The sequence below is a fragment of the Hakea prostrata genome, chromosome 7 (assembly GCF_041222555.1).
Source record: "Hakea prostrata isolate BN-2017 chromosome 7, UWA_Hpros_2, whole genome shotgun sequence".
NCBI lineage: Eukaryota > Viridiplantae > Streptophyta > Magnoliopsida > Proteales > Proteaceae > Hakea > Hakea prostrata.
In genome coordinates, this window is record NC_142606.1 from 27,299,024 (window position 1) to 27,310,927 (window position 11,904).

The 11,904-nt window shown below is 37.6% G+C and overlaps 1 protein-coding gene across 1 annotated transcript; it reads right to left on the reverse strand.

Moving 5' to 3' along the window:
• Window positions 1-1,019: 1,019 nt before the first annotated feature.
• Window positions 1,020-1,861, reverse strand: LOC149010840 (lachrymatory-factor synthase-like). Its single transcript, XM_089162341.1, has one exon. It carries the CDS (start codon window positions 1,794-1,796, stop codon window positions 1,242-1,244), a length of 555 nt encoding a protein of 184 aa, XP_089018467.1. The 5' UTR covers window positions 1,797-1,861; the 3' UTR covers window positions 1,020-1,241.
• Between the last annotated feature and the right edge of the window lie 10,043 nt (window positions 1,862-11,904).

The following is an 11,904-nucleotide window of genomic DNA, read 5'->3' on the forward strand; positions in this document are numbered from 1 at the left end:
ATGAATATCAAATATCTTCTCTCTTTTTATCTCTGTTTTCCTTGGAGGCGCCACCCTCGAAGTTGGCTTATTTACCCTAATCTGAAAACGTTACACACATACCCAAGTTTGTCTAGTTCTATATATTTTATTTTATTTATAAAACTTAAATCTATATTGATTCTTTTTTCGTTTTTGAATTAACCTGCAGAATCAGCAAGCTGTGCATCACCTGAATACAGGATCTCTTACTGTTCCTCTATATATTGTTATGCAGCGTGGGAGGCAGCTTCACAAGCAGGTGGCTGTAGCAGCATTAATGCCTCTAAAATGTCTAGAGAGCCTAATATAATATATTTTTAATTAAAAAAAAAAAAAATTGCTCTTTCTCATGTGCAAAATCAATAATATCCCCATCTAATAAGGGTGAAGAGGAACTTTTCCTTTTCAGCCAGAATGCATTAAATATATGAAAGGTGGGTCTACAAGTTGGGTTTGGGAGAGGAAACCAGAGAATTTTGTGTGTTCAATTTGCATATTGACTTATTTCCTGATTTTCAATTGAAATCAGAATCAGATCATTGAAGACTTATTATAAAGTTTGGATTGATTTCCTGATCTTTATTTGAGATCAAAATCAGGGGTATCAATCCTTGACCCCCTTTGGCTCACCCCCAACTCTTTGTAAAAAAAAAATAGAAAGAAGTTTGGTGAGAGGGACCAGAAGTCCAAATCACGGACCACAAGCATGGAACTCATCACTTAAACTTAGAAGACTGTCACCACTGTCTTAAAAAGACGTCCACCATTTAGTAAGGTTTGGGAAGAGTCAAATTTATGTAGGGCAGAGTACGTTAACTCTCTTCTAAACATACAATGAAGGATGTGACGAGAACATGGTCCCCTACCCTCGTCACATCCACAGAAGATCCCAACTCACTTGCCACCGCAAGTTTTTGCTGCAACTTATCATCTAATAGTCCGTGAATCTGAGCCCCAAAGCTTTTCTGTGATAAAAAGATATATAAAAAAAATTCATTCCGAAAATGCATAATAATCTAAAAAGTTTTTATATTAATGCACTGATGCGCAAGTGATAAACAGTAGTAGCACCCACAATAACTGTTTATCATCAAGAGAAAAGAAAGAAAAAAAAAGGTGCTATTTTATTTACTGCATATCGTACCCATCAAGCTTTGGTTTATGGGAGTTGAAATTGAACTTAGCTTCAGCAGAGAGACAGACACACAGAAGAGAGAGGTTCAGGTTTGAGTTGAAGGGGAGAAAGCGTTTTCCATCATCTGCACCATGCTTTGAAGAGAAGATTCGAAGAAGGAAAGCAATCCCTCAAAAGTCCAGCCTTCAACAGGATCAGCAACGAACGTCCACTCGATCTGACACCCTTCATTGGCTTTCTCCTTGGAAATTTGAAGAACCTTCATGGTGGCCATATAGAACTTCATTCCCAGATTGTTTTCAGTGACTTCGTAGCTCACGTAACGTTCTACAGGATCGATAGCTATGAGTTTCTCGTGGGCCCACATTGTTGTTTCCATCTTCTTCTCTTCCGACTCCGGCGACGACCCAGGGGTGGCCGGTGTCGTTATGGTTGTTTTGGCGCAGTAGCGTACGCAGCCGGGTTGTCCGGAGACGCCCTCCACCAACTTGCAAACATCGATGTTAGTCATACACTTGTGGACGTTGGCGAAGTCCTCCAGCAGAGGCCATACTTGCTCTGCTGTCACACCTTTCACCTCCCCAAGAAGCTTACCTTCCCATTTTCCCTGTTTTGATTCTGATGATTTCTCTGCTGCCATCGACTTTTCTGCGGATTGTGGTCTATACAGAAAGAGAGACAGATAGGAGAGAGAATCTTATAACCTCAAACTGTATCAGTACTTGTAACAACGGTGCAAGCTTCTTATATAGGCGTTTGGCTTGGGCGACACCTGCAGCATACGGTCAAGACCAAGATTCGTTCCTTTCCTAAAAAGTGAAAACCAGTTGTATGAAACGAATGGTGGTTAGCAAAGCGGTTAAAGGCCCAACCTCCTTAGGGGAGGTCTTGGGTTCACACCCATTCTGCCTTTTTCCGTCAGTCTATGGGCTTCCTCCTTGTGACTGGGTTGATATGACAAGAAATAACAAAAGGAAATGCCTACCAAGAGCCTCAAGGCTTCAATTAGTACCTACCTTGCTCACCTGCAACAGCAGTTGCCCCCAATACACCCTTCCTCACTGGTTCCTACTCATCATTGACAACAACTAAACCATCAGAAACGATATGTAGGACGTCTAGATGCATCCAAATCAAGATCTTTAAGAAAAGCTTCATAGCAATAGTTACATAGCAGCACTATCTTCTCCCAATGCGAGGTTCTGATACACAGTAGATACTTTCTCTAAAGCTGCATCTACATTCTTGAATTCCTCTGCCATAGAACCATTTTTACTTGTTACTACTTTCTTCAATGCGTGAGCCTTTTTCGGACGACCAGGTTTCCGACGAGGAGAACCTTTAGCCCGCACTGATATAGACGAAGGTGGAAGATCTACTTTCAATTGGAAAGTTTCATCATTGTCCGAACTCTCCAACCTGGCCGAATTTTGATGGGCCCCACAACTGTCCAAATCATCCTCCCTAGTTCCTTCAATGACCGAACTTCTAATAATATTTGCAACTTCAGGTCCCACCAAGTAACACTCCAAAGAAGGGTTTCCAATTTGCTTAGAACTCTTACCTGCAACAAACACTTTTTGAAATTCAAATTAACTGGCCGAACCACTTTTGAGCTTATCTGTAGGTCCCACTAGTGAACTCCCCAAAGGAAGTTTACCAATTGAATTAAAACACTTTGTCGCATCTAAAGAATTTTGAATTTGAAAATTAGAATCCACGGCCAAAGAAGCTGCTTCAAAATTATTCAAATTCTGTTGGGCCCGCATGACCCCACTTGAAGCTCCAAACTAGAGTTCACGTCCAATGCAGCTTCTTCCAATCTAATCGAATTTTGTTGTGAACCCCAGCCCTAACCTTGACCCGGAAAAACCATGTTGTTTGTAGGACCGACAACTCGAAGTAAAGCAAGAAGTCAGCTTTGGGCCATCCCAGTGGAGGACTTGGTGTCTGGCTTTGAATCCATGAGTGTTGATGACAATGTGCTATTTATGGAAACTGAATCTTGATGAAGATCGGATTAGTTGATGGACTTTGAGTGTTCTCTATCATGGTTTGAAGGCATTTCTACCTATTAGGTAAGTCACTTGGTGTGTGTGCAAAACCCCTTTATGTTTGGATTTGTTCTGAGCCTTCAATTCCCTGTTTTGAACTTGCTGAACTAATTGGTCGACTGGACCAGTCGACCAATCCACTCGACCAATGGGTTCTATCTTTGGTAATTAGGTCTTGCTTGCTCTATTTAAGTCCAATCTCGAGTCTACTTCGTATTTTCTACCTCCAAACTCTTTGGAACGAACCAAAGACCTCTGCAAATCATCTCCCTTGCACTCTTGGTGTTTATCTTGAAGGATTTTCATCAAAACTTGTGTTCTTATACAAAAAGGTATGTTTACACTCTCTTCTTCTTCATCATCCTTGTTTTCTTTCCTTTTTGAGTTGAGACAGAAGAGGAGATGCTGCATTCTCTGTTGCAAACATCTCTGAACTTATCTCTCATGATCTTCCTAATGATTAATGGCTAAAGCAATGTCCGTAATCATGATCATTGCAAGCTTTTGAAGGAATCATGATCTAAATCATGATCTTGTCTTCGTTTGTCTTTGATTTAAATTCTAATCTTCTTAGATCTATTTTACTGACCATATTAGTAGTCAATCGCTGTGTTTTCCTTACATGATCCATGATCTATCAATCTCTAGTTGTTTCTCCTCTATCATACCATGCTTTCTTCAAGTATCATGACTGATACATCTATGCTTTCTTCGTTTGTCTTTGATTTAAATTCTGATCTTCTTAGATCTATTTTACTGACCAAATTAGTAGTCAATCGCTGTGTTTTCCTTACATGATCCATGATCTATCAATCTCTAGTTGTTTCTCCTCTATCATACCATGCTTTCTTCAAGTATCATGACTGATACATCTATGGTAAGTTTTGTTTCCTTATTTAGATTTAGGTTCTTAGATCTATTTCTTAAAGACCTATGTATGCCTTTGATGAACACATTTATGTGTGAAATCTTAGGGCATAAAGCATGCATTTTATACACTTAGAATGGAGTTACCTTGGGTTTTATGTTGTTTTTACAGATTTTAGGACTTTTCAAGATTTAAGCAAATATTTGGAGTTTTGGGCTTGAATCATGCTATTTTACACGTCAAGAAGTCCATTCAAATTCTCAAATGCGAAAATGGGCCTGATCTGGAGCATGATAGGCTAGAGATGTGTGATTACGGGCCAACTCCGAAATATTGAAGAGATAAAGAAGGCAAATTTGATCTACGGCTGAGATTTTAAATCAAATCTACAGAGATATTATTGAGAGAGTCCAGATGGAAAAAAGTCCTTGCATACCTCAATATCTTATTTTCTATTTGGGATTTGATTAAAGAAAGAAAAAGAGGAAAAAGAATTATTTTCAGATAAGGATGAAGCAAAAATCCCGTTTTTGAATGCTTCTGTCCAGTTTCGATCAAACCCTTCATCGAACGGTCATCCGATGTCCGATCGTGCTGATTTTTGGAGGAGAGCTTCACGACTACTTAAACCTCAAATCCAGTGGTGGGATTATGCATCTGATCTCTCTAAGTCGGCGCGATTAGTACGTCAAAACCCTAATTGGATGAGTCAGATAGAAACCCTGAGTTTTATTCAAATTCAGCCGTGCTTCATATCTCATGTAAACTCTATAAAAGGAGAGCCTACTCCATCAAAGGAGAACATGTTCTAGAGCTTAGTAGAAGCATTCTTTCTTCTCTCTTCAGTTTATTTAAGTTTTCTTTAGTTTTCTTTGCTTGCATTAGTGAGATTTAAATTTCTATATTAAATGTTTAGGTTTAATTTTTTTATGAAATGCAATTCAAGTTCAAGCTTCAAGTTCAAGGTTCAATTTTTTTTAGATTCGTTTTTCTCTGGGTCTAGCAATTGCAGATTTAGATCATTCTAGATCTAGATCTGGTTGTTAGGGTTGGTTGAGATTCGAATCGTTTGTTCAATTCACAAGTAAGTAACCTTCTTTATTAATCTTCTCTCCTCCCTCCATTCCCGCTTCTATCTACCCCTCCATATTCTTAATTTAGGATTTACTTTCAGCATTATTTATTGTTCTGCCTATTCATTCATAATCTCGGACCACATAACCGGAGCAAGCCTACAGTCGTGCCTCTGCTTCTGGTGACGGGTGGTGTTGCATCTACATTTTAGTTATTTCCTTTTCCTTTTATTGCTTTGTTTATTGCTCTGTTATTTACTTTCTGCCTATTCATTTATAATCTCGGACCACATAACCGGAGCAAGCCTACAGTCGTGCCTCTGCTTCTGGTGACGGGTGGTGTTGCATCTGCATTTTCCTGTCTTTTATTTATGCATTGATTGTGTTTAATTTATTGTTCGTTTCAATTCGATTGCATTAGACGTATAGATTAGGATCGTTTAGTTTAGTTAATTAGTTAACAAAAATTGAATCATTCCACTCTCGCATTACTATTAAGAAGTTGAATTATAAGTGGCATATCTCCTTGAGATCGACCCGTTAGCTACACGATACCGTGCGCTTGCGGTTACTTTTAAAATTTCATAGACAAGTTTTTGGCGCCGTTGCCGGGGAGGTATTAGTCCACTTTGTTTTTCTAATTCTTAGGTAAATCGAAGTGATTTAAAAATAAAAAAATAAAATTCAAAGATATTACTCTTAACTTGAGTAGAAACAAAAACGTATAGTAGTCCCCACTCTCTGCAGTAATCCCCAGGATTCGATTGTAGGTGTCTCCGAAGACTATACGAATTCCCTTGCTGTCAAACCTATAAGCGCTCAGCTATACGGCAACCTTACAACTTTGGAATCATTGTTTCAATCTTTGTGGTGGGAAATTCACTACTTTCCTTTTGTTTTTGTTATTTTCTTTTCTTTTATTCTTTAGTTAATTTATTTTTATAAAAAAAATAAAAAAATCTCATTCTCTCATAAGAGCCATTAATTGCATTAGGGAGTTAGTGCATGTGTGTCTGGACTCGTGATTCTACAAATAGAATTGTCCGAGTGTCTAACTTGACCATGGAAGGTCTACCTCCACCACCTCCACCTAAGAGTCTTAGGGATAGATTTTATCCAACCCGATCTGCACAACCTTCTTGTCTACGTTTACCTGAAGTGAGGGGTAATAATTTTGAGCTCAAATCTCATTATCTATCTATGTTACCCCAATTTCATGGGCTACCTGATCAAGATTCATATTTGTTCCTTAGGGAGTTTGAGGAGGTTTGTGTCATTATGAAGATACAACAACTCACTGATGATGCCGTAAGACTACGGTTCATTACATTTGCATTAAAGGATCAAGCTAAAAAGTGGCTTTATAGCTTACCTAGGGATAGCATTATCACATGGGAACAATTTACTGTCCTATTCTTAAAGAAATTCTTTCCTTTCTCTAAGACGAACAAAATAAGAAATGATATTCTTCAATTTCGTCAAAAACCCAATAAGTCCTTTGCTAAGGTAATGGAGAGGTTTCAAAGCCTTCTCCAAGAATGCCCTCACCATGGTATAGAATTATGGCATTTATGCCAAATAATTTATGAGGGTATCGATTATCAAACAAAGCAACTCTTGGAATCTATGTGCCCCACTGGATTTACATCTTTTACTGATGATTCTGAAGCTTGGAATTTTCTTTTAGACCTAGCAGACAGAACTAGAGAATGGGAGTCAACCCAAGAGTTTGAAAGGACTAGTAGGGGATATTTTGTTGATAGCCAAGTTCATAAGGAAGTACAAATAGATAACATTTTGAAAAAGTTAGAGACTTTGATAGTTAAAGCTGCACCACCAAGTCAAGCACATTTTATTGACAAATCTATTGCTATGTGTGCATGGTGTCAGTCTCCTACACATGTAATTGAGGAATGCCCTAGCTATTCTGGAGGCCAACATGAAAATGTCAGTGCGATGTTTCCAAACCCGTACAGTAACACGTACAATCCTGGGAGGAAGAATCATCCTAACTTTTCATGGTCTCAAGGGCAAAACCAAAATGGATTAAGCAATTATTCCACACAACATCACTTTGGTGCCCCTCAAAAGCAAAATGCCCAATTTTCTTATAATCCAAATATTCAATTCCCTCAAGCCCCAAATTTCTAGAATGCCAATTTAACTAGGCCCGTCAATCCACCTATTGTGCCTTATATGCCTCACATTGCACAAAATCAATCATCACCAGGTTTCAACAGAGGTAACAATCCAGAGTTTTCTCGTCTCTCTTCCTTAGAGAAGAATATGGAAATACTTTCCAGTACCTTCATGACTTCTATGCATAATATGGAAAAACAAATTTCCACTCTTGCAAGTGCTTTGTCTGAGCGAGAAAAAGGTAAAATGCCTAGCCAACTTGAGTTAAATCCTAGGATTCAGATTCATCAAAGACCACCAAATCAAGTCAACCAAGTTGAATCCTCCCATTCTTCTTTAGCTTCAATTAATTCTGTGTCTGCATTGAGAAGTGGGAAAGGGTATTTAACAGGTGAGTCACATATTAATGAAAAGAGCGAGATTAATGACCACTGTGATGAGGAGAATGTTCAAGTATCTCCTAATGAGGGTTTGTCTGAGAAACCCATAGAAGTTGAGGATGAGCCAGTTGCTTTAGCAGTACCTAAATTTGGAGAACCACTATCAGAAACTATGAGAAAAGAGCAAATTTCAAATGAGAGTTCTTATGTTCCTAAGGCTCCTTATCCTAGTCGTCTAGTGAATAAGAAGAAGACTGCAACTATGGAGAAAATTTTTGATGTCTTCAAAAAGGTAGAAGTGAATATCCCTCTTTTGGATGTCATATTTCAGATCCCTGCCTATGCAAAAGTGTTGAAAGATTTATGCACTCATAAAAGAATCACTAGCATTCCCAAAAAGGCGTTCTTGGCAGGTAACATTGGTTCCATAATTACTCAACCTGTAGCAGCCAAGTATAAGGATCCAGGGAGCCCCACCATAGCTTGTGTCATAGGCAATACACACATTGAACATGCTTTACTTGATCTTGGTGCAAGTGTAAATCTGTTGCCTTACCATGTTTATAAGCAACTAGGATTGGGAGAATTGAAAGCAACTAGAACTACTCTTCAGTTGGCAGATAGGTCAGTTAAGATTCCTAAAGGGATGGTTGAAGATGTTTTACTGAAAGTGGGAGAATTTATTTTTCCAGTTGATTTCATTGTGCTAGATACTAAACCTTTTTCAATCAAGGATGAAATCCCAATAATTTTAGGAAGACCATTTTTGGCTACTAGTAATGCATTAATCAATTGTCGAAATGGCCTCTTACGATTATCTTTTGGAAATCAAACTGTAGAGTTTAATATGTTCAGGATAGGGAAACAACCACAAATAGAAGAAGAGATCAATATGCTTGAGGAATCTTTTGATTTTCCTAATGATGTGATTACCAACTTTGAGATTGATTTTGATTCTAAATTTCAAGAATGTATGGATATGTTGGATGATAATAGTGAAACTTTTTTTTCCGAAGTTTTAAATTTTCACACACCTTTGGAGCCTATTAATCCTATATCCATCTCCATCTCCATTCCCAAGCCATCAATAATTGAACCCCCCAAGCTAGAATTGAAAGAGTTGCCTTCTAATTTAAAGTATGCTTTCCTGAGACAAGATAATCATCTTCTTGTTATTGTTGTCTCTGATTTAACTTCTGACAAAGCAGAAGAGTTGATCACACTGTTGAATGATAATAGAGAAGCATTGGGTTGTCACTCATATCAAAGGTCTAAGCTCTTCCATTGAACAACATCATATTCATCTTATGAAAGATGCAAAACCTTCTAGAGAACCTCAACGTATGATGAGAATTTTTTTTAACATTGTGAATGTTTTTCTTGAGATCTTTAGAGATGATTTTTTGATTCACGGTTTTTCTTATTTGGGGTGCCTTTCCCATCATACATTGATATTGAAGATAAGATTAAAGCTTCCCATGATAAGCACATATTGACTGAAAGGTATACCCCTCATTTGTCTTCTTTGTTTAGCATACATGCATTGAGGACATTGCATTACTTAAGTGTGGGGGGGTATAGCTGCGTTGTAGATTTTAACTTTGACTTTTGGTTATTATACATATTCTTTCAATTGCTATGATGTGTGAAATGAGAGTGATTTTGGTACCCATCATGAACACATAAAAACCCTGTTGAGAGGAAGGTAACTTGTATATATGTTGAGATGAGACTTTCCTTAGAAAAATAAAAGGCCCTTAACTTAAGTTTGACTTTTGGTTATTATACATATTCTTTCAATTGCTATGATGTGTGAAATAAGAGTGATTTTTGTACCCATCATGAACACATAAAAACCCTGTTGAGAGGAAGGTAACTTGTATATATGTTGAGATGAGACTTTCCTTAAAAAAATAAAAGGTCCTTAACTTAAGGCGTCGAACCATCTATGAGTTTTGTGGGTCCTTGTTTCTTTGGCTAGAAGTTGAGATCAATTTTGTGTAGGGCATGACAAAAAAGAAGAAGAAAAGAAGAAGAAAAAAAAAAAAAAAAGAGTAGAAAGTAAAAGTTGAATTCCTTGGAACTAGACAGGGCACTCCGACTCAAGAATCGAGGTGACTTGATCGAAACTCTTAGGAAGGAGATTATTGAAAAGAACTCTCGCATCACTGTCTATGTGGGCATATGCAAAGCAAAGCTACAAAGTAACTTGGGTTTCTGGTGTCTGCTCCACCATGTCATTCAAGCCAACTGTAGTGGAGTAATGTAGAGTTCACTACTCAAAAGAAAGAAAAAAAAGAGAAATAAATACAAGTGTCATCAATGCCTTGGTAAAATTGTTTGGTAAAAAATACTTCAAAACCTTAGTCATTGGTCCCCTTACTTTATGAGTGGTTTTGCTTAAAGGAGAGGTGTACATGAAAGATATAAGGTGAGTCCTTGATTGAGATATATGCTAAGTCTCAAGAATCAATATGGGGTAATAAAGTTCAAGTGTGGGGGATCTTAAATCAATGGTGAGAAAAATTGTCATAGCTATTGATCTTGTATGAGTACTTACCAATTGTTAGAGTTGGAATTTGCAATGTTTTATTTTGAGCTAAAAATTGGAATTTTGGATGTACATTCACTGCAAACATCCACGAGACAAAACTCGTCCTCTAGGGGTAACCTAGTGGTTTAAAGGCCTGTTGCACATGCTAAGTGTAACCGTGATTCCTACGAAAGTGAGTTAGAATTTATTTTGTTGCACTAGTTTCTTACCTGCATTTGTATTTTTCTTTAATTTTTGCTTGAGGACAAGCTTAATCTAAGTGTGGGGGAATCTGATGAACACATTTATGTGTGAAATCTTAGGGCATAAAGCATGTATTTTATACACTTAGAATGGAGTTACCTTGGGTTTTATGTTGTTTTTGCAGATTTTAGGACTTTTCAAGATTTAAGCAAATATTTGGAGTTTTGGGCTTGAATCATTCAAATTCTCAAATGCGAAAATGGGCCTGATCTGGAGCATGATGGGCTAGAGATGTGTGATTACGGGCCAACTCCGAAATATTGAAGAGATAAAGAAGGCAAATTTGATCTACGGCTGAGATTTTAAATCAAATCTACAGAGATATTATTGAGAGAGTCCAGATGGAAAAGAGTCCTTGCATACCTCAATATCTTATTTTCTATTTGGGATTTGATTAAAGAAAGAAAAAGAGGAAAAAGAATTATTTTCAGATAAGGATGAAGCAAAAATCCCGTTTTTGAATGCTTCTGTCCAGTTTCGATCAAACCCTTCATCGAACGGTCATCCGATGTCCGATCGTGCTGATTTTTGGAGGAGAGCTTCACGACTACTTAAACCTCAAATCCAACGGTGGGATTATGCATCTGATCTCTCTAAGTTGGCGCGATTAGTACGTCAAAACCCTAATTGGATGAGTCAGATGGAAACCCTGAGTTTTATTCAAATTCAGCCGTGCTTCATATCTCATGTAAACTCTATAAAAGGAGAGCCTACTCCATCAAAGGAGAACATGTTCTAGAGCTTAGTAGAAGAATTCTTTCTTCTCTCTTCAGTTTATTTAAGTTTTCTTTAGTTTTCTTTGCTTGCATTAGTGAGATTTAAATTTCTATATTAAATGTTTAGGTTTAATTTTTTTATGAAATGCAATTCAAGTTCAAGCTTCAAGTTCAAGGTTCAATTTTTTTTTAGATTCCTTTTTCTCTGGGTCTAGCAATTGCAGATTTAGATCATTCTAGATCTAGATCTGGTTGTTAGGGTTGGTTGAGATTCGAATCGTTTGTTCAATTCGCAAGTAAGTAACCTTCTTTATTAATCTTCTCTCCTCCCTCCATTCCCGCTTCTATCTACCCCTCCATATTCTTAATTTAGGATTTACTTTCAGCATTATTTATTGTTCTGCCTATTCATTCATAATCTCGGACCACATAACCGGAGCAAGCCTACAGTCGTGCCTCTACTTCTGGTGACGGGTGGTGTTGCATCTGCATTTTAGTTATTTCCTTTTCCTTTTATTGCTTTGTTTATTGCTCTGTTATTTACTTTCTGCCTATTCATTCATAATCTCGGACCACATAACCGGAGCAAGCCTACAGTCGTGCCTCTGCTTCTGGTGACGGGTGGTGTTGCATCTGCATTTTCCTGTCTTTTATTTATGCATTGATTGTGTTTAATTTATTGTTCGTTTCAATTCGATTGCATTAGACGTATAGATTAGGA